We start from the raw sequence: 27,036 nt of genomic DNA on the forward strand, positions 1-27,036 counted from the left end.
GTTTTTAGAAACTGAAGAGCAATAAATACAGCCACGAAAGTAGAGGTGGGGGGAAAGCCCCGCGCTAAAATACCTTGAAAACCAGAAGATACGACTGTAGGTGGGAAAGACTTGTGGAAAGGGTGATTTTGTCTCTTAATACAAGAATAAGAACAGCTGTTACTAGAGTGACAGCTTTTCGGGAGCGCTATTTTAGATCAAAGCTAGCACTGAACACAAGAAGAAAAGACCCACTTGTGTGTAGGGGGTGTGTGGTCGGGTGTTATCCCCCCAGCCCACCATCTGTAGGGATCTGTAGTCAACGCAGACGACAGACTGCTCGAAGCTCCTTCGTCTGAACTCCTCCTGAGTCTATGTATTTTCAAATTCACAAGCACGGTAACAAGACAAATTTTTAAAGGAGCATAAACTTGTGTTGGAAGTTGCTTTCAGTAGGTTTAAAGGTAAGAACAAGCCTCAGCTGTCTTGTACAAAAAAAAAAAGGGTCCACATGGACTCTAGATCCAAATTATTAAAAAAAAAATTAGCCTCCTGTGTATGATGAATGCTGGAAATCATAGAAATCATGCCAGAAAGCATGGTCAGTGATTCTGGGCACAAGTGTATTTCATTTGCACGTTGTAGGCAGGATTAACTTGGCAAACAAGCTTAGATTTTCCGTTACCAAATGATGCCAAATATCTCAGTGCAAGGCAGCTTGGAGGTCTGAAAACTTCATGCAAATGAAATGACTTCAAACTCTTACTCGGTAGACATTACATATTCCTATCATTTTTTCCTACCTCACCCACCACAGTTCAAGTGCAGAGTATTCTTTTTTCTCACTCTTATTCTCCCCTAAACCTAGGTGTTTGGTTTTTTTGTTTTTCTTTGTTAATTTTCCTACGCCCTCACTTTTCTCGCATTCCCTGGAGCCACATTTTCCTCCAACACCCGAAAAAAAAGGTCTCTTCCCATTCATCGCTTCACAATGGGAGGTGGAGAAGACAGGCAGGATAACAGTGTCCCACTGTTCTGCTGAAGTAGGCTCTTCTGGAGTGACTGAGTAATTTGGCAAGACAGCTCCTTATTCTTATGTAGAGGGAACCAGTGTTTTTTTGTTGTTTTTTTTTTTTTTTTTTTTACACCACCACCACCCTTCTCCACAGTGCCCATAAAGTCAGGACTTTCACAAATCCAGCAGGATTAAAGAAAATACTTTCAACAGAAATCCCGTAAGTATAGGAAGAGCTGCTCCAAGATGAGAAGAAAAGAATGAAGTCCTACTTTTTGAAAATGCACGGACATAAATATCTTGAAAACTCGCACTGCACAACGCAACAAATCTGATTAAAATTACACGAAGCATGATAGTAAGAGAGGGGAGGGTGGCTGTATCATGCTGAGAGTGTATTTAATGAGAGCTAAAAGGAAAGAGGTGTGATGGGAAAATGGCTGAGTAATGGTTGACGAGGATGACTAAACCCAACACGTGAAGACAGAGCACCTCGTCAGACGCAGAGAAGTCTTCTGAGCAAACTAGCCAAAATGCATAGAAGGTCTTATGGAAAAAAAAAAAAATAAAAATGGGAGAGACAAAGTAAACACTGCACTTGAAACGCAGCAGACGGGAACAAGGGAGCAAGCCCCAGGAGAAGGCAGCATCTTCGAAGACAGCACAGATATGGATGCTGCTCGACAGCATGCAGAAGACAAAGTCTCTTGGAGAATCTCAAAACTAGTATTCTACTACACAAACAAGGCGGTAATGGAGACCTGAGGAAGCACAGCATTTACAGACAACTGGTCTGCTGTCTACAAAGTTTTTACCAAAGTAAGTGAGGGTAAAAGGAAAAGAAAAAAAAAACGTCCTCACTAAGGCAAAACTTTGTAAGGTCTGGTTTAGTTGAAATACTTACCAGTAACCTACTTGTTCCTGCAGAAATAGAGGTAGCAGTGACAAAGAAAAAAGGGGAAAACCAATCAATGACAAAAAAGTCAATACAAAATATTAAAGAGTACAACTGGGAAGAATACATGTAAATAAAAAGTTTAATTATTATATGGGATGTTCTCAGGAGTTTCAATATTAACTTTGATAAAGATGTCTTATTTTAACAGCATCATTAAATTATATATCGAAAGTAGTTATGGTTACATTTATCATTCAATGTAACAGAATTACACGTAATAAAAGTTCAGTTTCAAGAGAGTCAAGGATAATCGTTTCACAGCATACATGTTTTCTCATTGTTTTCATCCCATTTTTTAATTATACATACAAAAATTTTTAATGACTAGCACAACAGCAGACTTTCCTACATCATTATATGCAGTATTTTCCCTCCTGAGCTCTCAAAATAGCAGTCCTCCACAAAAGGCACCATTTTCTTAAATCTGCGGGGAAACTAACCTATGGATATTCATTCACTTGGAACCAGTGAAAGTCAAGCATGTTTTTTTTTGTTTTTTTTTTTGTTTTTCCCCAAAACAGAATAAATGATTTACTAATGAGGCCTGAATTCAGTAGCAAGGCCTGGGCTGAAAAAAGTCATTCACCTTCAGCACAAAGGAATTTTGCTTTAGGAACAGCTCGTAAATATTATTGATATCTTCACTTCTCATAAAGCTGCCTTCTTGGTTGTAATTGGAAAATTTAACTAAGTTCACTCTCCAGTGACTGCTCTAGTCTTCCAACTTAGAAAACGAGTACCTTAGTATACAGAGTTACAGAAACTAGGATATAGGTTTATAAGAAGCTAGATTTTTAATAGAATCATTAGAGAACCTTTCAAAATAGGGAGAAGACCAAGGGTTAGAAAATGTTGTAACTTCAGAAAGGTGTATATTGGAATTAGATTGTTAAATCTGTCAGGATTAACATCATTTAACTGTTAAACATGAATTCTGTGCAGATTTTAATAAAATGAGAGCAGGTTCTTAAGTTGGAATGATATTTAAGTTTTATAATTACTAGTTCTGTAAAAGCTCTTATTTCTAAGACAGGACCAATTGATAATATCTGGGGAAATAGCAAAGTGAGGAAAGCATGCGAAATGACTGATAGGAGCAACAGTAGAGAGGATACATAACTGCTTCAGAAAAAGGTAGAACTGAACCCATGAACAAATAACTCCCCTAACCAAGATTTCTCAGCTGTTGTCTGTAAAAGCTAAGGAAAATCAAGCTGGTGACTTGCGTGCTGTAAACATGCCAGTCATGACAGATCTGCCTCCATTTCCAGCCTTTTGCCTTGCCTTCAAGAGAGCACACAACTGCAATATTCTGCAAAATCTTACTCACAAAACATCCACGAATCGCAAGCCAACCTTAAAATCCCGTGCCACATCACTCCTACCTCAGCAACCAAGTCAGCAATGTGATTCTTGCTCTTTTCATGTGGAAGATACTGCTGGTCAAACAAACTCTTAGGAAATATTTTGTGCATTACTTGAACTTCAAATGATCATTGTAGAGACTGCTACTGATTATTTTCTGGTTTTCTTGAGTTATAACTGCTGTATTGGTCTATCAGTCAAACCCTTAGAGCAGAAACATCTCGTTTACATTAACCAGATCATGCTAAGGAGATGCACATATTCATGCACACACACACACACACACTAGACTGTAATTGGAACAAATTAATTCAGATGACAGATGTTTTGACTTTTCAGCAGTTTAAATAATGACATGTTAACTAAAATGCTTTTACTTATCCAATTATGGCTTCTATTTATTACAGTACATGCTTTCAGTGCTTTATTTATCCGTGACACTACTGAAGCTAAGAGCAGTCGTAACTAACTAGTATGGCTTGGTCTTCACCATTCATACAAAATCACGATCTATCAGCTGATACATATAAGCACTGTATATTAAAAAAGACACTGTCTTGAGTTTGTTTGGATACTGAGGTGACATGAAACTACAACATGTCAAGAAGTTATATTTTTATGTAAAAAAAAAAGCCTTTTTTTTTTTTTTCCTGTTTTAAAACAACAGAATAAAGACCAATCACAATTAGTATTCATATTCCTGGAAAGCCCTTACAAGAGCAGGGTCATAGCGTGCCAAGTGCTGCAAGTATGTTTGTTTGCATGTGTGTGTTAGTCTCTCCTCTTCGGAGAGACTCCTCTAAAAAGAGGAGGAAAAGTAATGGTACAAAGGGGGCAATGCCTTCATTATACACTCCAGAAAGGCAGTAAAACTTGCCTCAGCTTATACAGCAGGCCAGGCGATTCTCCTAAATCACTAGGCATTACCTTATGTAAAAATGCCTAGCTGCCCACGATGACATTGAGGCAAGGGTAGCAGAAAGAGCAACTCATGGCATAAATTAGCGCTGCCTCCCCACAACAGATTACCTTCTTAACACAGAACAAAACCAAAATGACAACAAGAACAAAATCAAAATAAAAAGACTGGCGGCTTCTGGCACAAAAGGCAAGAGAATGAAGAAAGCACCCTAAAGGTGTGCTATGTACATACTTCAGCAGCAAATGATTTTAAAGAAAAAAAAAAATCCATAATGCACTCTACCTAACCCAGTATATATACTCCTGCTCAAACAACTAGGATTTCATTTTCTTCCAATTCCTGCTTTTATAAAGGGTAAGGCACTCATTAAAAATAATTTATGAATCTTCCATCGCTACTTAGACATCTAAAGTCTGGAGGTAAGAAACACTACCAATAACCTGATTCCAAAACAATTAGAGAGACAGATTTACTTCCAGTTTTTCACTGTAGCCTTTTGCTCTAGGTTGAAAAAAAAAAAAAAAAAATCAACTTCCCAAAATCATCTGCGAAACAAACAACAGTTCTCAAAAATGCTTTCAGTTAAAAAAAGAAAAGTCCTCCAAGCCCAAAATAATTTGTACCCTTAAATATTTGGCTACAGAACAGGTTTTGAGAACTGCAAAGAATTAACATTATTTGTAGGCATTTTTCCATTTCAGATTAGATTGCCTCCTTCAACTAAGGGGCCCATTAGTCTCTTAGAGAGACTTCTCGTTCAGCAGACAGAAGACATAATTTCAGCAGCTTATAAAACAAAAACCTCCACGATGCCCTTGATGGATAGCTACCTCACTCTTAAACCCTGTTGCCAGTTTTCCAGGAGGTGTTCTCATCCTGGGCTTTAGGAGAAGAGGTCAAAGTAACTGTTTTCCCACATGGACATCTACCTGAATCTACTCCTTACCTGGCAAAAGGCCCCATAAGGTAAGCCCACTGTACATCGGTGAGTACAATAACAGCAACTTTGAGAAGTCTCACAGCGTGGCCACCAATAAATTTAGCCAACCATCAGCTATTTAACTCTGGTAACAAAACAGACTTGTTCCAGTTCTTCCACAGTAAACTCTATCTGCGTTTAGGCACAGGCGTGTAAAACACAATTGGTGCCTCCAGGTTGGTTTTTATTGTTGTTGCTGTTGTTTTATAAAGAAACTTGTTTGTTGTTTTTAATTTATTTTGCTTTTAACTAGCATTTTCAGGAACACCTCCTAAAGGCTCCTGCAAGAAGCCTAACAGTCCTGTCAATCATTACAACAGCACACACTGTCTTCAGCAAAGGTTTTGCTGTACCAGTCTTTTACAGCAGTTGTACCAAATCAAAAATCAGTAAACCAGGAGATCTGCCAACAAAAGAAACCTACTTCTATTCTTTTTTCTTTCTTTTTTTTTTTTCTTTATTTATTTATCCTTGAGAAGAAGCAATATTGAGTACAATTCCTGGCACTGTGTGGTAAGAATACCCTTTAAACTTGTTTCTTTGCTTTCTAGAACTGTGCAGACATTGTACCATTCATTCTATTAATCCCATAATCTACAACAGCAGTTTCTGTTTTGGAAGACATCTCCCCAGGGCAGTATGCAGGCTACAGAAGACTAACAGCTGCCTAATCTTTCAGGGAGATCCTCCAGCTCAAGGCTGAAGAGTAAGTGAATGCTAGACTTGTTCTGCTAACAAAAGGCCTTAGTCCGACACGCTGTCTGTCTGGTACTTTCCGCAGAACGTGGTAGGACAGATTGAAATTCTGCTCTTGGTGTAAAACCAGTCCTTAGCTAAAAGCGTATGAAAGCTGCCCAGGAAAAAAACAGATGCAGTTGGAAGGGCTGTATCACACACGTGGGAATATAAATATTTACACACAAGCATATGTTTTTGGGTAGAAGTCAAGTTAAGGAAGGGAGTTCACAGCACTTAACATCTATACAGTGACCTTCAGAAAGTAAAATAAAAACTTCAACTCATCCATCCAGTTTCTACGTGCAACAAAACTCGTACAAGTTGCACTATATATATATCTTGAAACAGACTAATCCTGGTAGACTATCATCTAGTTACTCTAGAAACATGCAATGGCAACATTTCAAGGGTAAAAAAAAGTTCATTTAAGCCCTTCAGAAAAAAAAAAAAAAGTTTCAGATGTGTTTATGTCAATTCAGCACATTACCTTCAACATAGGTGGGATCATAAATCCTGAAGTATGTTGTTGTTGCTCTTGATCCAGCTAGGTATCTCATAAAGTTGAGGGTAGTACAATCCAGCAAAATAAAATAGCAAGCCTTTTGGAATAAATTCAAAGTACTAAAAGAACAATACAGTCCTCTAATCTATTAATATTCTGGCAAGAGCATGTACACACAAGTCTGACTCTTTTAGATCAATTTACACAAAAATTCTGTTCTAAAATGCATTAATATGAAGCTACAAAGCTTTTTCTTTTTTTTTTTCTTTTTTTTTTTTTTTTAATAGACAAACTGTTTGTACACAAGCAATTTATAAAAGTACCAATTATGATAACATTTATTATCAATCTCTGTTCCCTCGGGGACAGTTTTACAGAAAGAACTTGAAAAACAAAGCCAGGAAAAAAGCCTCCTATAAAACTACTAGTCTTTGTCTTGCACTGGCTAGTCTGTTAAAGCAAGTTTTAAATTTATTAAAATGTAAATATAGATGGTGGGTTCCATATGTGTCGTTCTCCCTCCCCATCCAAGCAAGTATTAGCAGTGTTTCATTCCCTATTCAATCTTCATACATTTCTTTAGCTACTCAGGAAAAAACTCCGTTTCTTTTACCAAACTTAAGGAATCACAATACCAGGGATATAAATTTTAGAATGTGACTTCATTAAAAACCATGAACTTATAAATAAAATCATGTTATATATGATCCCTCCAATGAAGTTAGTTTAAGGGAAAAAAATAATAATCCCACAAGTGGAAGGCACCTCCAGCAACTGTACAATAGTTTGCCTCAATTCCCAGACATATGGCAGAGACCCAACCTAAATAAAGCAGAGTTAGCCATAAGTTAGAGACAACTGATTTGGAAACGCAGCTTTTCCAGGACAATGAGGAAACTCTAATACTAATTTTGTTTAACGATGGTATTTCCACATTTCATTTACAAGTTGAAATGCATGTATATTGTATATAATGTATAAATGTCTATTCCAATGATCGAAAGAGCAAAAAGAGGGTTTTCTTCTCCCCCTGAAATACACTATTTTTTCTCATGGGAAAAGAGTGAGTAAGAAATGCACGTGGTTTCCTCATTTATTTGTTTGCTAGTAAACTGAGTGAAGGTGCCAAAGTTCTTACAGAAGCTAGTGGAATGGTTTCGGTAATATACCGAAAGCTCTGCAGCATAAAAAGGAAATAATATTTACTTTAGGATTCCCACCCCTAAGGAAAATCCAGCAAGACGTTTGTATAAAGATAACAGTAAGCAGGGGGAAAAAAAGCATGTATTATCTTAAATAAACTGCACTTAACAATAGGGCAAAAAACATTCAATCCACATAGCTCTCTGCAGGCAGGGGCATAAAGAGAAAGGAAAAAGGTCACTGAAGTATTTACAAACCCCGTTTTCACACATGAATCAGAGTATTACTGTGTTTTCCATCGCGGCCTTGAAAGCTATTAAGTGAAATTAAATATTTACATGTTTTGTTCTTTTCCCCCCTACGCAAAAGATGGATCTTATCTTGTTACCTCAGCACCGCCGGACGCAAAACTATTTTTTTTTTTTCACAAGTAAATATTTCAGAACCCCAGCTTGTAGGTTTTCACCTCTCGTCAAGAAAAACTAACGTTATTTCCAAAGGCTAGCCTCTGGCGAGCCTCCTGCTGCTCAAGCCTTCTCCCTAACCCTAACTCCCAATGTATGCGGTTGGCGGTCCTCGAAACCCCTCCGGCTGCCCCTGTGCTCAGCAAATGGCCACCGCTGAGGTGAGGGCCCCCCAGCAGCCTCTTGCTGGTGGGGTCCCAATGTGTTGTTCGGGTGTGGGTGCTGAATGGACACCAGACACCAGCACCGGCCCTGTCTTGAGGCCCTCAAGGGCCCAAGGTCCTGGGTGAGCTCTCCATGACAGCCCCCAGACACTAAGTACAGCCCCACAGTGAGGAAACCGATGGCTGTAGGGACACTGAAGAACGTCTTCTGCAGGTCCTTCCAGAACCAAGCCCTTTCAGTGGGCTTTACGCTTGGTGTTTAGGCAATGCTCACCACTTAAAGAAGCAAAGATGTTACTTTCTGTTTGTGCAAAGGACGACGAGACATATAGGGGCATAAAGCCACTGCAAACCACCTCCACTTCCAGGGCCAACTTGCATAGGATGTCACAGCCGTACTTCGGTCTGTGTCACGGGAAGTCCTCGCAGCCCCATCAGACGCTTTCAGTTTTACAACCCAACCACAGCCAGCTCCCATGTTCGTACAGGAAGAAACAGCTTCGAGTTTACCAGCTAGCACAATTTACCAGCTAGCACAAACATTAATACCACACAACTCCCTAAGCACGTTTATTTTTAACAAATTCTGTTATCCATCAATCCTCCTGAATCTTTCTAGGCAGACAGTCAGTCGGTGACAGAAACTGCAGCTTCAGTGTTTCAACACAGTTACTTGGTTGTTAAATGTTGTCTGCCTCATTACCATCCTGGTCCTTCTTTGTCAGACATCTAGCAAATGAGAGCTTTCTACAAGCCTGTTACAAAGAAATTTAATTTAAAAATAAAAATGAGATACTAAGCCCTACCAGCTTTCAGCTACATTTCAAGACTCTACACACTGTTTAAATTATATCTAATAACTAGAAAGAGTCAAGTATAATTACAGAGGAAAAAGAGCCCTTGACATTTGTAATGAAGAGAACTATGTTAATAAAAATGCACCAATTTGCAAGTGATGCATTCAAAATTGGGAACCGGCAGTGAAACAGTAGGAGGAACTTGCTTATTAGGGAAAGTTTTCCAGTGGTAACATTAATTGTCAAACTGAAACTCAGAAGTAATGAGGTGGCTTTCCATTAAGACATGAGCAAAGAATAGATGATCATCATCTGCTCAGAACGGACTAAACCTAGCTGATCACTGCAGTACTGGGAAGCAGCTGTTAACCTCAAGGTATCTTCAAGTCCTATAACCACCAAAGAGACCTTCATCCACACATTATCATTACTTAAATCTATTCCTGTAACCCCTTTCGTGTACCTGTTTTAGGGAAAAAGACATTATATGCCTACTAACCTAAAAACAATCATGAAAATTCATCTACAACATTGAGAGAAAGGCCTGTTGCTTTCCAGTACACCATGAAAAAGGAAAACGCGGTGTTTAAATACTGTATACGACAGGAGCAGACTGTAGAGCTGACAAAGTATCTTTCCTCTCTTCTTATCCCTCCATGGACAAGTACTTTTGGGGATATTCCTAAACCTCACTTGGAGAGTCCATTTTTTATACAGTTTGTTGGCTTTCAGAGTTAGAAAGGCACCATTAAAATTAGCTTACAATTTAGAACTTCCTGGAAAGGGACTAGAAATGTCTTAATTTCAAGGGTGAATGCCGAGATTACAAAATAGTTCCTTTCATGTAAGCAGAAGAAAGAATTCTTGTCAGTGACATATGACAATTCCTGACAAATGGGATTACGCTCTTCAAGGCAGATTTGCGTGTACACCCAAAATTTTGCACGTGCAAGACTCACAGACTTAGTTACAGCTGTCCTCACAGTGTTTTAGCTGTTCAAGTATCTTAAAAACATTATACCTAGTATGTTTATCACTGACTGAAAGAAAACAAAGGTAAATATTTTAGAGATAAAATACAATAGGGAAAATGCAAGAAAAACAAGGTATTGACTTGATGCTTTCCTTCCCTTTGTAACTGTGCATCAAATTTAACATGACAGAAATTGACTTACAACTGTGTCATTTGGTAAATTTGTGCGTTTGGAAGGCATAAACAGAAAACTGATAGGATTAGGATTTCATGTGTTGACACTTGAATTCCAGGCCTTCATGACTCGTGCTATATGTACACACACGTACCCAGTTGGATCTCTGAGGAAGCAAGTTTAATCAAAATAATTTTTAATTGTGTGCATTTCAAAAATATTGCTAACAAAAAGGAAATGTTACACGGCAATTTTTAAGCTAGGGGAAATGCAAGTTAGAAAAACTGAAGATAAGAAAATACCAAAAAATTGATACCCTAAAATAAAGAATTTCATCAAAATGACCTCTCTTCTTCTTGATCTACAAATTAAGGATTTCAGTGTATTTCTCTCCAGCATTCCTCCCCCATTAAAACTAGGGGTACGGATTAAAAGAAAACTCACACATGCACATATATATATAAATAAAATACCCACAATTATTTCTTTCCACAGGAGAAAAAAAAAAAAGAAGTTCTGAACTAATACACTTTATTTATTTATTTATTTATTTGATTTTAAACATAGGAACAATTTAAAATCTGGCTAAATTAGTATTTCTGCAGATTTATTTTTTTTGTTCCCAACAGCACTTCCGTATTGGTGTTTAAGCTAAATGACTCATCCGCACAGAAAACTTCAATAGGGCAGAAAAAGGGAAATAAAAAAGGGGAGGCTCTCAATAAGCTATACACACATGACTTTTGTGTGTTAAGGACCACAGTTTAAGAAATTGGTAAACATTTGTATTAGCACACTCACAGCTGTGCACCCTGATTCCCCCTAAAAAACAGTAATATAACAAACACCACCATTCCATACAAGTATTTTCCTCCTCCTCTTTCTTGCTTACAAATTTGGTGTATTTTTACAGGACTCCCCTTTGAAGCTAACATTTTCTGGGGTGCTTACGTTTTTCACTCAATTTCATTCTGAATCTTTGTGGATAGAGTCAGGCCAGCCACATTTGATACAAACATTTGATGTTAACATATTTCAAAGATTGTTTGCATGCTATGGCTAACCAAGTTTCAGAATTAAGAACAGGCTACTGCAGGACACAGCTGTTAAACAGCTGAGCAAGTCCAAATCCATGACAGGACAAGGACGAAAAATAAGAGACCTTAGCGATGAATCTTATAAAATTAGTATAGTTTTGTAGCACTTGTTCTCAGAATATTTTACAATCATCACTGTTAAATCAAGTAGAGACATTTTACTACTTGCAGGCAATTAAGAGTCTTCCTCATGTTGACAAATTATGCATCACTTTTGCTTGTCTAACCTGCAAGCAAAGAGAAGAACCTGAATATCCCTAAATTTATAGCATCTCACGTGGACCAGAATACCTTCAGGTTTCCCATTCCCAGCTCTTTATATCAGAGCTGCAGCTAGAGTAATTTCCAGTATTAAAAGGCAGCTACATTAGCCCAGCACCCTGTTTCTCAGCATAGCTAGGAAGCCAGAAGCACCACCAAACCGACAACATGGCCATGGAGCTTTTCAGACTTGAAAAGCCAACAGCATTCAATGCCACATGCTATGCTGTCATTCAAAACCATGCTTACACCTGCCACTTTCATTAGTTAACTAATGAACTATCGTCACAATTGAGGAGATGGGAAAAATAAAATTATCTGTGGATAGTAAAATGCAAATGCCACCACTCCAGCACACTTTTTGGATACTTTTGGCTACTCCTAGCTTTGCTGTGGAGCGCATGTTTTGCACCAGCAAAACATAATGATAAAATATAAAATTTGTATGCCAATATTTTCATCAGTATGTTAAAATTCAGCTAAAATTAAGGTCAATATCATTAAACCACTATTAAAAAAAAAATCAAGCAACAACAACACATAAGCAAGTATTTTGCAGAGAAAGACTGCCATGTCTGTGACAAACATAAGGCAAGCCATAGTGAACATTTATAAAGACTGTTCAGAGTATATTTTTTTCCAAGTGATGAGAAGAATCCTTAGGAAAGAACTTAGAGAAATTCATTCCCACTGACTTTTCTAGTGCTACTAAAAGCAAGGACTGCAGCAGAGCCACTGGAAATGTTTTGTTCTGTCACTTAAGAGAAAAAACAGGCAAATACTTGATGAGTTTTATAAACAATTCAGCCAGTAGTCAAAGTTACCTTGCCCAAAGATTAAAGATGGCCAGATCCTTAAAGAGAGCCAATAGGGGGCAGAATTTAAAAACTAGAAAGCTTTTGACAGACAACCACTCCAAGACCTTAGGTTTCATGACAGCATAAGCTTGATCCTATCCACACGGATAAGGCAATCTCAACAGTGCTGTCAGCCCAAGTGGTCTTCATAAAGCCTAGTTCCTAGTCCACTTTTCACAGATCAACAGCTGTCATGAACACATTAAACTGCTTAATGTCAAGAAATGGCGTAACGCAAGCTTAAAACTCTTTTGAACATTTCTGAAAGCAAAATGTTCAATCATTAAAGACATTTAGAAGGTTGATTGCTAGCACGACAGACACCTGTAGACGAAAAGTCACAACATAGCCACCAAGCCCACAAGAAAGCCAAAATGAGAAGGCTTGCCCTGCGGCTCCAAACGTGTTGATCATTTCCTTTTGACTCCATCAGCTGAATGCAACTGCGTGCCTCACAAGTGGAGAGGCACAGCGGGGAGACAAAGGAGAGCTGAACACGTCATCTCCCGCACTTGCGCAACACAAGCCCCAGTATTTGCTTTAGCCATCTTATTTCTTTGTTTGCAGCAGAACCAGCCCCACATTTGCGATGAACACTTCCTCACCGCATGAGTCGCTGGATCTTGGACTTATCGAGCGCACAAAAGCCAGTTTATTTTAGCACGTGCTTTATTATGCTAGCAATATAATCTGTATTTCCTCTAAACTGAAAGCTATTTCAGCATTATAGTTTCCTTCAAAAACATTTTAAACGCTTTGGCTTTTCACATCCATGATTACAAAGGAGCCCAGTTTCATCGGTCTTTGAAATGTTATCAGTCACAAAACAGACAAATTCATGGATATGAGACATTTGGATATAAACTAATCCAAGGCTGAACTGACGGAGAAACACAATTAAATCTCACTGAAGAGCAATACAGTTTGGTACTTAAAAAGCCAAGCAATTGCTGTACACTTGTCATCTAGTATTTAAATGTTAGGACAGCTGAATTAAACATTCAAAGGGAATTTCTTTCATAGCATGCAGCCCTTTACATACGTGAATTTCAGGCTGTTTTCATTGGCATGTGGATCCAGGAATCATTTTCTCATCAACCAACAACAGCTTTATGGCTTTATTGTGATGGTGGAGTACATACATGACGCATTAAATATATAGAAGTAGTTTTACAATTGCATTTTATTATTTTGGAACTGCAATACGTTAATAAATCCACACAGCTTTAACAAAAGGGTTAGGGCTTTTGTTGGTTTTTGGTTTGTTTTTAAAGTCAGACAAGCAATCTACTTGGCATACATTTAATACTGACCTGAATATCGAAAGCAAACTAGCATCTATCCACACTGATCTGACTGCCTCTAACAACTATACCCATATGCAAATAACAGGGATAGGAAAGCTAACCCTAATCAGCCACTGAGGTTGCAAAATCACAATGCTGAGAAACGAAAGGAAAGGTGTAACGCACAACCCTATCTTTGGACAGTTCACACCTAAGCCCAGTAATACCGTCTTTCAGCACCCTTCTTCAAAATCACCTCTGAAGATGAATCATGGTTATCCGGAGTAAGAGGCTGCAGGAGCCCTGAGTCACTTGCTGCACATCCAACATCCAGAATGCAGATGTGTGATTTTTACACTCATTCTTGGCAAAGAATAGCAAAACTCCCAAGAAAAGGGCCAACAAATCCTCGAGTATGGCATCTTATGCTACTTCAGTCACCCTTGACAGAGCAATTAAGACTGAGAAGAAAGAAGACAGCCTCCAGGTGAAAGCAGTTAAATGACCAGAGCGCTGCGTTTTGTTACTGCCGCCAGTCTTTATACTCCGGAGATCCTCCACCATTACCTCTGAAATTTACTTAACTGACAGTGCACTGCCCTATCTGGTAGGGCCACAGGATCTTCTGAAGCCAGGCAGGATTCCCTTCCATGCCCACGCTCAGGACTCAGGTAGGAGCGATGCTGTTTCAGTCCACAAGAAGTAAAACTCAGGATAGCCGCAGAAATCAGGATTCAACGGTGGCGTGATTTTCAGGGCACTGTACAGTGCCCTGCAGAGATTCTTGGCAGGGAGACAGTTGATTTTGTAAGTTTTCTGAAAGACTATCACCAGATCGGTCCAGTTTTCATTAAAAAATAAAGTATTTTCAGATTCTCAAAATACTGTCTCTGTGTTCTAGGAGCGTGCACAAAGCACGTCAGGGCTGACTTCTCTTTGGCTGCACATGGAAAACTTTACCAGTTTTAAATTCCTTTCATGAGGGCCACAGCTATTAGTGTGCACTATGACACAGTTTTTATTTTAGGAGTACAGAAGAACTGCATTTAGGTTACGCTTGGCAAAATTCAGCACAAATCCATCCTTTATTTTGGTGTCAAATTCAATATCCTAAGACAGATGCATCTATATTTTAATGAACCACAGCTCTCCCCTCGTCCTGCACTGAGTCTTAATAATTTCAAAAAACATGTTGGAAATGCCTTAGCTATATTTCAACTCAAGCAAATGTATGTACACCTATACTTCAGGAAAAAAAAAATAAATCCAGGAGAATCATAACTAAAGCTTCATTTGTCTCCAGAGAATAGCCATTGTGCATGTTCAGGCAACGTGCTAGCACTGACATAGCAAAGAATGTAATCACCTAGCATTGATAATGCTCCAGATGCTCAGCTAACCTCTCACATCCAACAACTCCACCTTCAATTCTTGAAACAGTAATGAAATCACAGCATAAATCAACCTGACACAGGGACTAATTATGGCAGCCCAACTAGGAAGCGTTTTGGAACACCACTAGTTTCAAAAAACATTTAGAGCCGGTGTTGCTAAATAATTGCTTTATATAAGTGACACTCGGTATGGAAAGCCAAATAAATTGTAACAGCTCATTTTTTTCTTGCCATTATTCTTAGGTGAATTTATTATAAGTTACTAGAAGACATGCAAAGTGCATGCCAGATGAGAACTCTGTATTTATAGCACGCTAAGTCAGTCAGCAAACAGAATCTCCTAAAAATATCCACAATGGTATGCAGCACGCCCGCTCTTTGGGGACTGCTCAGTCTGCGGTGGTCTGAATTTTAGACAGAGCACACAAGGACGAAGAAAACACCCAGGTAGGTCAATTCCTGGAGGAGTATACGAGTAACGGAGGCGATTCACATACAACACTATTAATTCTGTTTGGCAGGCACTCAAACATCCCAAGCCCTACAAGACTTCCCTGTGTGCTTCCTGATCTCTCCAGGTCAATACGATGCAATTTACATGCAGGGCACAGAAGCGTGCACCCAGGCTGAACAAGCCTCATTCCTACTGTGGCTTAGCCTCCCATTTTTGCAGGTGTCAGGAATCTGAAGCCTATCAAATAACAGGCACCAGAGAGCTCTGGATGCACGCTGAGACATCCTTGAGAGAGTCACGATGACGATCATTTACAAAGAAAGGTGGCCTTGGGAACTCAGGCATTTGCTTCGGAGATAATTAAGAAGAGAGTAGAAAGCAAAAATAATTTCTTGTATGCATATGAAATGCTGCTCTGGTTTTACTCAGGTTATTTTTTTTAAAAGCACAAATCATTTATTTTTGATTTCTGAGGTGCATGCCTTTAAAGATACTCCAAAAATAAAACCCCTTAGCAATCAGAGGTTTCTCGCTCCTCCTTTGCATAGGTTCAAGGACAACACGCTCCTTTACCACAGTAAACGGATACAATCTGTAGAAATGAACACAGGTCTCTCCTGAAACTAATTAAAACATTAATGAGACACGCTGCAGAAAAATCTTGAAAATAATATAAATTTGGTTCATGCATCTGCTAATAGCAGGGAGAACCTCCCCCAAAACCTTGGTGATATTGTTCCAAACCTGAAAGTTTTGAGCAAGACTAAAACAGCAAATCAAGAACATTTACATGATGAACTTCTCCGTGAACAGCTGGCAAGAAGAGGAGAGAATGTACTCAAGCAGATGGGTAGGCAACATGTTTTAAAAATAGGTTCGAATTTTTAGCAGTGACAAAAGGCTTTCTTCACAAGACAAAGAAATGCCTTGGAAGGTTGTTGGAGTGGAGTCTGCAATTACGTGAGAGAACGCAAGGAGAGACACGCTGTCAGGATATCACGGCTGGATTAGAAGAAATTAAAGAGGAAGGCCTTGTTTGAACTGGCACTCCAAAGGCTCGGTCAGGTGTTAGCGCCGTCTTGATAGCCAAAAGAAATATTTATATATGGCATTACAATTAAGCCAGCTTCCCTTTCTTCAGATCATTAACTATTTAAGTTTCTTCCCTAAACGCAGTACTGCCATTCTTATTATTTGGCTTCTCCCTAACACCTTTTGTTTACCAGGCAGGAGATCTCTCATCATCGCAGAGCCCTGGCTCCCTCTTCATCTGAAGGAAACCAAAAACAGGTCCCAAGGGCTTCACTAGAGCTGCTGGCAGATCCAGACAGTGCTCCTTTAGTTCTTTTAGCTCATTTGTCTGGACATGTAACATTTGAGACTAAAAGCACTCTTTGAGCTGGGGCAAGTGGTGGCAGACCTTCTACTTCTTTTTTCTTGTCCCCCATCTGCTCCTTAGGAGCGTTTGTGCCCCTGCTGCTCACTATATGTAAGCAGCAGGAACAACAGCAGAGCCCACTAAATACAGAAGAGAAAGACCCTAAAAAGGGATCAGATTCCCCAAACCCATCTGTCATAAAAAATATTCAGGAACTCCTTATCATTCGATTTGTCCTTGGACTGCTTTCCTAGCACAATGAATTTTTATTATTGTATTTTTTTTAACCTGCACTGTAGTTAATGGGATGCTAATATGTTTCCAAAACCCTTCATCTGATTGAAACATCTTCAATAACTGCTAACAAGACTCTTCTCTTTCACTTTGGAGTCAACTCGTAGGTATAACTGAAGAGAAAATGAGGCACACATCTATCTCCCTCACAATCTGTGGTTGTTGTAAAGGTGCGTGCATCTGTACAGACATGTCTGTATTTCTCCCAACTTGCAAACCTGTCTCAATTTTAGCCTTCTTCTACAATCAGCAGAAATCAGTCAGCCTTTCATAGTTATTGCTCTCATTTCCCAAAGAGGACAAACATGGATGTGATTGTGTTTCACTGCTGCAGCCAAGTGAAGAGGAAGAAATCAAAACAGCCCCTTAGTTTTCACTGTACTGCATCTTGGAAGACCTATGAACAGCAAGAGCAAGACTATCTGAAAACACACATGGGATTTTTTTGTGTGCTTACAACTGCAAACAGCAGTGTTACAATATCTCTAAAGAAAGGCAGAGTTTGTATGGAAAAGCAATAACTTATTAGACAAAAACCTTACAATCCTTCCTCATTCTGAATGGTTGGGAAGTAATTTAGAGAAGTATATCTTGTACTGAATATCTGCTGGCCTTCCTCAAACATTAAAAAACAGGGTGAAGCTTCAACAGCAAGTCTCACTGCTTCTAAAATGCTACACACACACACAGATGAAGGAGGATATCCCAAATAGTCTCATAGCAAAGCATGCTTCCCAACACTTTTCCCAAGTTGGGGGGGGGCAAAGACATCAGAGCTACAGCTTTGGCTGGCGAAACAGGAACAGCACTGAAATCTGAAGTGTTTAAGTTTCACACTCATGGTTTCGCAAAGCAACTGAACTTGCGTGACACTGGGAGAGAAGGGCAAGGAAGTGACCAGAAGATATTTGATGCCCAAAAAAAAGGTGTGAGAAAGATGAAAGCAACCTTCTTCCATAGCAAGGAGAAGTCATTCATCACCTCCACCAGCTATTGTTGCAGTCAAACACTACTATAAAACGCATACAAGATACTACCCATACAGCATTACATACATTCAGTGGCTGGCAATAAATCCTGCACTGTAAGATACTTCATGAAATAGCCTGATAATTATTTGGCTTGAGTAGAATGCAACAAACTTCCTTCCCCTAATAAAGTTGGAGAGAAGCAACCAAACATCTGAATTATTACTCCAAGTCTTGAAGCAGGCCTGAAAGATGTCAACAGTTGTATCTGAAATTATATATTTAAAACCTGTCTATATATGCACATCATATAAAATTGTGTATGATTGTATGTAAGACAACATGAGGTTTTGTATAACACTGCACTGCTCAATCAACCTTAATGAAGAACTGATGTGGCAAATTTTAAAAAACATTTGTTTTCTACAGCTGGATTCTTACAAATTTGTTTCTAAGAGAAATCACATAGAAGTATGTCTTTATTCTTGCCTTCTCTCAATGCCCTCAAGAAGCAATTTAAATCTGAACACTGCAAGTGTATTTCTAGCAGGTGATTTCACCAGGAATTCTCCCTGTTGTGACCACCCAGGAATAGGATCACGAACATAAAGGGAGCTCTAAGGAGCTGTCAGCATTTCAAGTGACAGAAGTAACACACCAGCAGTTACCCAAAACAAAGAAAATTCTGAGAGATGGTCCAGTTTGAGCCAATTGTGGCACGTGTCATTGACAAAAAGAGGCTACATTACAACTACAGCAGTAGCTTCGCTGTAGTGGTGACAGTCGATGAAGAAATACTGCCTTGAAAGAGTGGAAAAACGAAATTAACCGTGGATCCCAAGGCCAGCTCTTTTACAGGCTGCTCTTAGAGAAGTAAGCATGTTTACTTTGGGGCAGGGAGAGAGGGGAAGTCCTATCTGTGGAGGACCAGAGCAGGAAGCTACTGGTCACAGCTCCACAGTTATCACCCTACAGGCGCCGTGTCCCCTTGGACATCACGTGCAGGCCTGGCCCCTACGTCTGGGAGCACCATAAGGTCTTAGGAAATTTGGCCCTCGCTCTGCTTTCTGCCCTCAGCTTCCCCCAGGAGTGCTTGTCACACATTCAACTATGTTGCATGGGTTTCTTTTGGTTTTATTCTGTGGGACCAAGGCCTCAAGTTGTCAGCAAACCCAACTCTGAGCTAACACGTACGGTGCATGGCCGTATTTCCTCCATTACACTCTGATCCTAAGGCCTGCCAGGACCACGAGGCCCTCAGAGCCAGAAGAGGCTGCCCTAACTACGACCTAACTACGACTAGACAGACTACTACGAGTAGGTAGACTCCTACCGAAGGAACAGAGCAGCTAACTCATCATACTTTCCCATACGTTAACATCCCACATCATAATACCTTCTATTTTCTAGCACATTAATGGCATATTAATAAGCACTGTATAGGCTTCAGTGTGCTACGCTACAGAATTAATATTTATACATTACTTCTGTATGCAAAGCTGCTCAGTAAAAGTGACAATGGATTGTAATTCACTAATGGCAAATTAATTACAGTAACTAATGTAACGCCCACACACCGCTGATTGATGAAGCCAAGCAGTATGCCTGAAAACACAAAGAGCCAAAGATTCAGTGCAACTTGTTGAAGTTACTCCTGCTCTTCTTTAATTTGAATAGAATTGCTGTGCTAATTCTCGAAATTAATTGAGGCAGTTTTCAAGACAAAAAGGAACAATTCAGTCAATTTGCAAGTTACAACACATGGGAGGGAACTTCAAGCATGCATTTAATACACAAGTTAAATGCCAGATACCACACCTAGACAAGCTTGAGCTAGTTACCATCAGGACAAAAACAATCCTTCAAGTTATTTTTCACCATGCTGATGCTACCAATTTGTGATCTTCAGAGGGGCTACTCATTCCAAGCACTACTTGTTATGAGGAATCAGGAAGACAGACACAAAGCATGCAACTAGATCAGGATGCCTACATTCAATGTGACGTGGAGTTGTATCACTGATATCACAGAATATTTAAATTGAGGGGGAAAAAAAAAGTGTTTCAAGTAAGGCTTTTTTCCACAAGTATTGCAGTATTATGATTAAACAGCTACTCATCCTGATAGGAAATACTAAGATTTTTAGAACACAAAAAAAAAGAGCATTTATGATCATCTCATGACCACCAAAGGACAGTGCATTTTAACACTTGCCACCCAAAACCTCAACGTATGGCATTCCTTATTCATTAGTGAGTAGATGAAGAGCATGCGCCTCTCCTGGTGCTTTTCCTCCTGCACCAGCAGAAGCAACAAGCTCTGCATCATCTCAGCCCCTATCCTCTTTAATATTCCAATTTCAGAGATTTGTGAAAGACAAAATATGCTGTAGTACAGCAACTAACACATTATGACCTGTCATAGAAAAGCATAATCAGAGTTACCCTGAAGAGACCCTCCTGCATCTGAACAGTTTCCTAGATTGCTGCTCCTTGTCAGTGCACTCACATTTAATCCAGTCCCTCCTTGCAGCAAGTCGGGTTGTGAGACAACAGTAAAGCAGGGAGAAGAAATAAGTTCTTCCTCTGAGCAAGAATTGCCTACATGTTTTAATGATTCCCTCGTGCTTAGTACGAACTGCACAAGCCAGTGATAGGGCATCCTTTCATCACTGAAAGGAACGCATGTACCTTCTTCCCGCAAGCTACTGCGATGCTATAGCAAGCACCCCTGCAACAAAGCACTACTATTCGGCAGCTTGGTACTATGAGAACAGTTGTTTTCTCTCTTAAGGGCAAATACTCCTTCATTATGATAGGGCTTGACAGCTCTCTGTTGTGTCCAACCAGTGCGCTGGGAGGAGACGGTTTCAGACCCAGGCAGGAACAGCTCTGATGCCTCCAGGTCAGCACAGCAGCGATGGATGGAGGCTGGCACGTGACAGCAGCCCTGCGCTCCCCGCAAGGCTCGGACCGAAGGCACTCCTGCCTTGGCTACCAACAGGTCGCCTTACAGAGAAGAAAAAAACCCAGTCGGCTGCAGACGGCATTCACAAACCCATTAATTGAAATACAGCAACGGGGAAATTTCACATTAACCCTCCATCTTCCAAAAATAAAGCTTTTTTTTTTGGAGGCTGGCTGGTAGTTACAACACGTACCTTCTCTGATATGCATTAGATTTATGGAAAGAGTGAATCCATTAAAAAAAAAAAGAAAAGGTCACCTTGGACCTTAATGTTTGACTTGTAGGAACAATGACCTTTAAATAAGCAGCACCCGAAGCACTCTGCAACTTCCGTGCCGAGTGTTTCTGACTTCAAGGTAAAGAACCCAGGTGGCGAAATGCAAACCTAATTCATCTAAATATTGCAGGAAAGACAAAAAGACTGCTCTGGGTTTAGTGTGAGTGTTTAGAGGGCCTCTGCTTCTTGGTGAATTTGGGGTGGCTTCGCCTCCTGCCTCGACACCTCGCTCCTGTCTCTGCAAGGCTGCTCCCTGGAGCCATGGACAGCGCTGTGCCCAGAGAGGCACAGGGCGAGGCACAGAGCTGCTGCTCTGCTCTGTTAGGGGGGGTAAAATAAATACAGAAACTTTCTGAGCTTCTGCTTTCCCTCGCCTTCCCCAGGGCCTCAGCGTGCCCCGCAAGCGGAACGGGCAGCTCCTAACGGGCAACTGCAGCGGGTCGGGGGCAGGCACATGATCCAATTAAACCCTAATTATGTAAGCAGCCGGCGAGAGCATTTACACAGCCACCGGCTCTGCGCTCCCCCCAAACCCCCCCCCCAAAAAAAACCCTTTTCCCTTACCTCCGAACAGGTGCGGCGAGAGGTGCGCGGGCAGCGAGCCGATGACGAGCCGGGGTCCCCCGGAGCCACCTCCACCTCCACCACCCCCGGAGCCAGCACCGGAGCCTCCACCTCCCCCGGGGGCTCTCTCCCGGCCGCCTTCCTCCGGGGTGCTGCTGACCGAGTCCTGCGAGCCGTAGGGGCCGCTGCTGTGGGGGATGCTGAAGGCGGGCTGCGCTGCGCGGCTCCCGGCGCTGCTGGAAGCAGCAGCAGCAGCGGCGGCGGCTCCCAGGGACCTGCTGCGGGGCGCCGACCCCGCGGCTCCCCCCGGGGCTGCGGCTGCCGCTGCCGAGCCGCCGGGAGCGGCGTGAGGAGCCGGAGCCGCTGCCGAGTGAGCCGCCCGCCCGCCGCCCGCCGCCCTCCCGTTAGTGCTGGAGGAGGAGGAGGAGGAGGGCAGGTCCCCGCCCGAGTACGCCCGGGTGCGGCCGTTGGCGGCGGTCGGGCTGCTCTGCTTCGCCCCCATGGTCCCTCGGCTGCCCTTCTCCTCCGCCGCCTCCTTCCCGGCGGCGCTGGGAGTCCGGCCCCGGCGGGGGCGCTGCGAGGAGCGGGGAGGGGAGCAGGCGAGCTCGGCGGCGGCTGCTGCTGCTGCTGGCTGCGGGGAGGCGAGAGCCGCCCGCCGCGATCCGGCTCAGCGGGCGGCCCCGGCGCGGACTCGGCGGCGCCACCATGAGCTGCTCGGCACGGCGCTGGCTGCCCCAGAGCGGCGGCACCGACCCGCTGCTGCCTCTGCTGCTGCTGCCGCTGCCGCTGCCACCGCCATCCTCCGCCGCCCAGCTCTGAACAGGGCACCGGCGGCGGCAGCAGCGCCGGCCCCGAGGCCGCCCGCCCAGCGCCCTGTGCCTGTGGCGAGGGAGGCGGGACGGGACGGGACGGGGCGGGCAGGGCGGCGCAGCCGCTCCTCCGCTCCCTGTCGCCATGCTGGGGGCGGCACCGCTGCCGGCCCTCCTCACGCCGCCAGCGAGCTGCTGGGGGTTGTGGGCTGCTGCCCGCCGCCAGGTGCCACACGCCACCCCAGGACTCGGCCCTGTACCCATCTATTCTACAGTTACCACAGTAAAATAAACCAGCACCTTAATCCAGACACAAAGCGCCGCTCTGGTGCACCTGAGGATGCTCGCTCAGACGTGAACAAGCACACAGGCCTCCCTTTTCCCCCTCCTTTCCCCATCTCCGTTACACCTGCGTGCAGCTGGAGCTGACACTTGGGGATGTGGTTTACTGGGTGACACTGGTGGTTGGACCAGATGGTCTTGGAGGGCTTTTCCAACCCTCATAATTCTGTGCTTCCATGATTTATCTATTTTTTGGCGTTAGTGCGGCTCACAGTGCAGTTTGCCAGAACAGGTACCACCGCTTGGGATGGCAGAGGAGGTTACCAACACTAACTACTCATTCCCACACTGGTTTCCTGAATGGCTGGGCTGCTTTGCAAGTAATCCAAACCCCATTCAGAAGATCCTGCTGTAAACTGTTGCTGGTTTCAGTACGAGGCAGCGATTCCGCAGCTGTCTCATGGACAGGTTGTTTGTGGGGCAGGGCAGACACCTGGGGTCAATAATGTGCTGTCCCATGCTATGCCATCCCCACTTGCTAAAGTCTCTGCTAGCAGGGGGAGATACCCCAAGGTAGACAAGCATGGACACTTTACAGCTCAGTTTCCTAAAGAAAGTGTGATCGTGCTATCTGCTATACCGCCAGCTCCTTTTGAAACCCTTGGACAGCCTGAGCCAAATCTCTCAGAGATGCCAACAGTATAGATAGCAAGCAGTCATGCAGAAGCTACCTTCTACACGACAAAGGTCCTATTAATGTTCCCACAGAAGGAAAAGCTACAGTAGGAGTTCCTCTCTTGCTTGATCCCAAGAATCCAGTTGGGCAAAGGATGTTGCAGACATGACTGATAATTTCTGCCCCTCACTTAACACTCATTGCATGTTCAGCCCTATCAGAGAAGGTTTAGAGGACAATGTGTTAATAGGGTTATGGAGTTATTAAAATTCCCACTAGTGAGTAGTAGTGGAGCTGGCTGGCTGGTAGGATAAGCAGCATTTTGAAAATGCTGCATTGCTACACAGTACCGTCTGTAATTTCCCTACAGTGGCTCTAAGGGTTGAGCAGGTATTAAATACAGATTTTATTTGGCTATGACTAACCTTTTATTCAGTTTAGAATTAAATAGTAAAGCCTATGGGGGGAAAAAAGCCCTCAAGACATCCAAAGAGTTATTCAGTGTTACAGTCAGCAAATTACCTTTAACAGCACAGAATATTTCACAGAAGAGAAGTCAGCTGCAGAAAGCAAGTCACAACAACAGGACAGCCCTGTCTCCTTCTCAGAGAGTATTCAGAGAGCACTCAGATGTGATTTTCTTTCTTTTCTTTCTTTGGTTTCCATGCATTTCGGGCATTTAAATTTAATATTTGCAGATCTCTCACTATCAAGTGTGAATCTAAACAGGACCCATACCTCAGAGAATGCCTACATCTTCAGAAAAGTGATGTGGCATGCTTCTGAGCCAGCTTTCTCCCCTCCATCCTTCCTGGTCCCTCTTGTAAATGATTGAATAGAATTTCTTCTGTGTATGGAAATTTGCTCTCTATAGCCAATAGTACAGTTAGGTTTTCAAACTAATGTTTCTTCTAACAAATGACTCCACAAGCACCAAGTCCTGTAGAGGCAAGTACCTGGCACTGTAGCTTCCACCCATTTGTTCATTACTATGCTCCAGAAGTAGTTTGCATAAAATTTTCAATTTCCTACCCAGCACAGAAAATAATCACTGGCAAGAGGAAACAGTGCAAAGAGAAAGCAGAACATATTGCCGCTGACCAAATTTCCATAGATCTCTGGGACTCGGCAGAAAGTACATAGCTGTATGAAAATTAACTTCCACGGGCCTACGTGGATGAATGCTCTTATTATTCCTGTAGAAACATATCTAGGGAATCTTATTCGTAATTAAATAAGCACAAAGTAGGCACTAGCCTTCTTGTTCCTTGTCCAGGATACTGGAAAAATTACTGGTTTAGACAGGCAGATACACTTGCTGTTCTTTGTTGTAAGCTGTATACCTCCATTTTAGTTCTGGTTGCACTACCTTGTCTATCAGCAACTGAAAATAATAAGCTTGTTTCTTCACCAGTTTCCTTAAAAATACCAAGTGGCAGGTGTGCCCTAAGAACACAAAATTGGCTATAAGTTCATAACATTGCACATCTTGGAAACCGTGTGCTGTATAAATGGAACAGGGTCTGAATTTTGGTTAACGGTAAGCTGTGCTGATGGATCATCCTCCCTCTCCCCTCCTACTCACTTTGGTGTCTTTTATAGGGTGACTACAACAATGTTTGAAGGAAGGTTTCATCTCTGGCAAAAGCATCTGACCCTGGTCTGAAAAAGCCAGCTGGAAGTTCAAATTCTGTTTAGAGTGAATCAGGTAGTCCTTTTTGATGGACAGTGGTTAAAAAAACAATAGAAAACATAACATAGATTTTAATTTTCAAGTAACTAAGATGGGCTCCTAGTAGGACATGGGGAAACAAGATTTTCTGTTCAGATACCAAACTAGGGGTGCATGCTGTGGTTGGAAAAGATCAGCGAGGTTTTTACATTACTGTACATTGCAGGTGTTTAAAACAAATCACACTGCACAACAACTCTCCACAGATAGTGAAAGCAGTGTTCAGTTGCTCAAACAGAAAGCAAAACAGAACTGCTTCATCCCTGTAAAATACGAGTTTTGTAAAATACACATGCCTTGCATCTGCAGGTCGTTTAAGCCATCTGGCTGACCAAACTGTCTTCAGGTATGTTCACATCTCTATGCTAAAAGATAAAGGCCCTGTATTGCTATTAGTGTATCTACAGCTGGTAGCTGATCTCCTGAAATACGTAGCAGACCTTATTATTCAATATCTTAGGTTTTTATTTGCACTGAGTAACCCTTTACACATGTTGGTTTTAATCCTGCGAAGATTTATGCATATGCTTACACTGGTGCAGTAAAAACAGTCCTGCACTATGCTGTCATCAGTCTTCACCAAATAATAATAAAAAAACTAAGCAACTCTGAAAGTCTTTCCAGGTTTGGGTCCTAAAATTATCCTGGATATATGCAGTTACTTATGTTTTTAATGAGAGGAAGTTTATCCTTGTTTTTATAGAGATTGTGTTTAGAACCTTCTGCCTTTTGTTTGAAGTTTATGCTTTTCTGAAGTTTCTGTCACACCATAAACAATATGCTGTATTTTGTACACTGGAGTCACCCCTGTGGAAAGATAATGTTCACCAAAAAAAAGATAACCTAGCCTTAAAAATAAATGAACATTGTTCCTTGTCTTACAGATCGACCATTTTGTACAGGAAGAAATACGTGGAAATAATCGACTTGAAGAAATGGCAATTTGTGCTGTGCATGTCACTACATCTGCTATGAAGTAGCATGATAAGAAATACACTTTAGTCTAACAATTCTAATGGGCAAGTGTATTCACCATAATAAGTTCTAAACTGTTCTACATTCAGAGTTGGATTATTGGAGCCAGTGAGCACCACAGTACTCACCAAGGCCAAATGCCATTCACTTGAATTTGCCATTTGAGTGCATAATCAGGCAGTAACTGGTTCTCCAATAAACTGCATTAGTTCTACTTGTTAGTGGGTTTTTTTTTGTTTGTTTGCTTGTTTGTTTTGTTTTCATCTTTGCATGCAGTATCCCATTGTATATACTTCCTGACCTTTCATGCATCTAGAGCTCCCGCAAAGCTGTATTTCTTCAAAAGCTACAGCACAGACCTCTTTTGTTATGTGCTCAAGGAATAACTGAAGACAAGTAGTGTCTTAGACCATGCCCATACCTACACTAAAGGCGTTTGCACCAATTCATAAATGAAGTGACATCAATCTGTGTTTATTTGGGCAAGGCGTTAATACACAGATCTGTGGGTATGGGAGTGTGGGGGTGGATTAGTTGACCTATAAAGGTCCCATCCAGCTGATTTTTCTGTTTCTGTGATTTCTAAGAAGA

The 27,036-nt window shown here is 41.7% G+C and overlaps 1 protein-coding gene across 1 annotated transcript in view; it reads right to left on the reverse strand.

Moving 5' to 3' along the window:
• Positions 1-22,553, reverse strand: part of ZNRF2 (zinc and ring finger 2) — a 54,178-nt gene extending 31,625 nt beyond the window's left edge. The window contains exons 1-2 of the mRNA XM_032181471.1: positions 22,083-22,553; positions 21,972-22,040 (exon numbers count right to left, since the gene is read on the reverse strand). Coding sequence (XP_032037362.1) covers positions 21,972-22,040; positions 22,083-22,473 — 460 coding nt within the window. The 5' untranslated portion in view covers positions 22,474-22,553. The remainder of the gene's footprint in view (positions 1-21,971; positions 22,041-22,082) is intronic.
• Between the last annotated feature and the right edge of the window lie 4,483 nt (positions 22,554-27,036).

This window comes from Aythya fuligula, chromosome 2, assembly GCF_009819795.1.
Source record: "Aythya fuligula isolate bAytFul2 chromosome 2, bAytFul2.pri, whole genome shotgun sequence".
Classification (NCBI taxonomy): Eukaryota; Metazoa; Chordata; class Aves; order Anseriformes; family Anatidae; genus Aythya; species Aythya fuligula.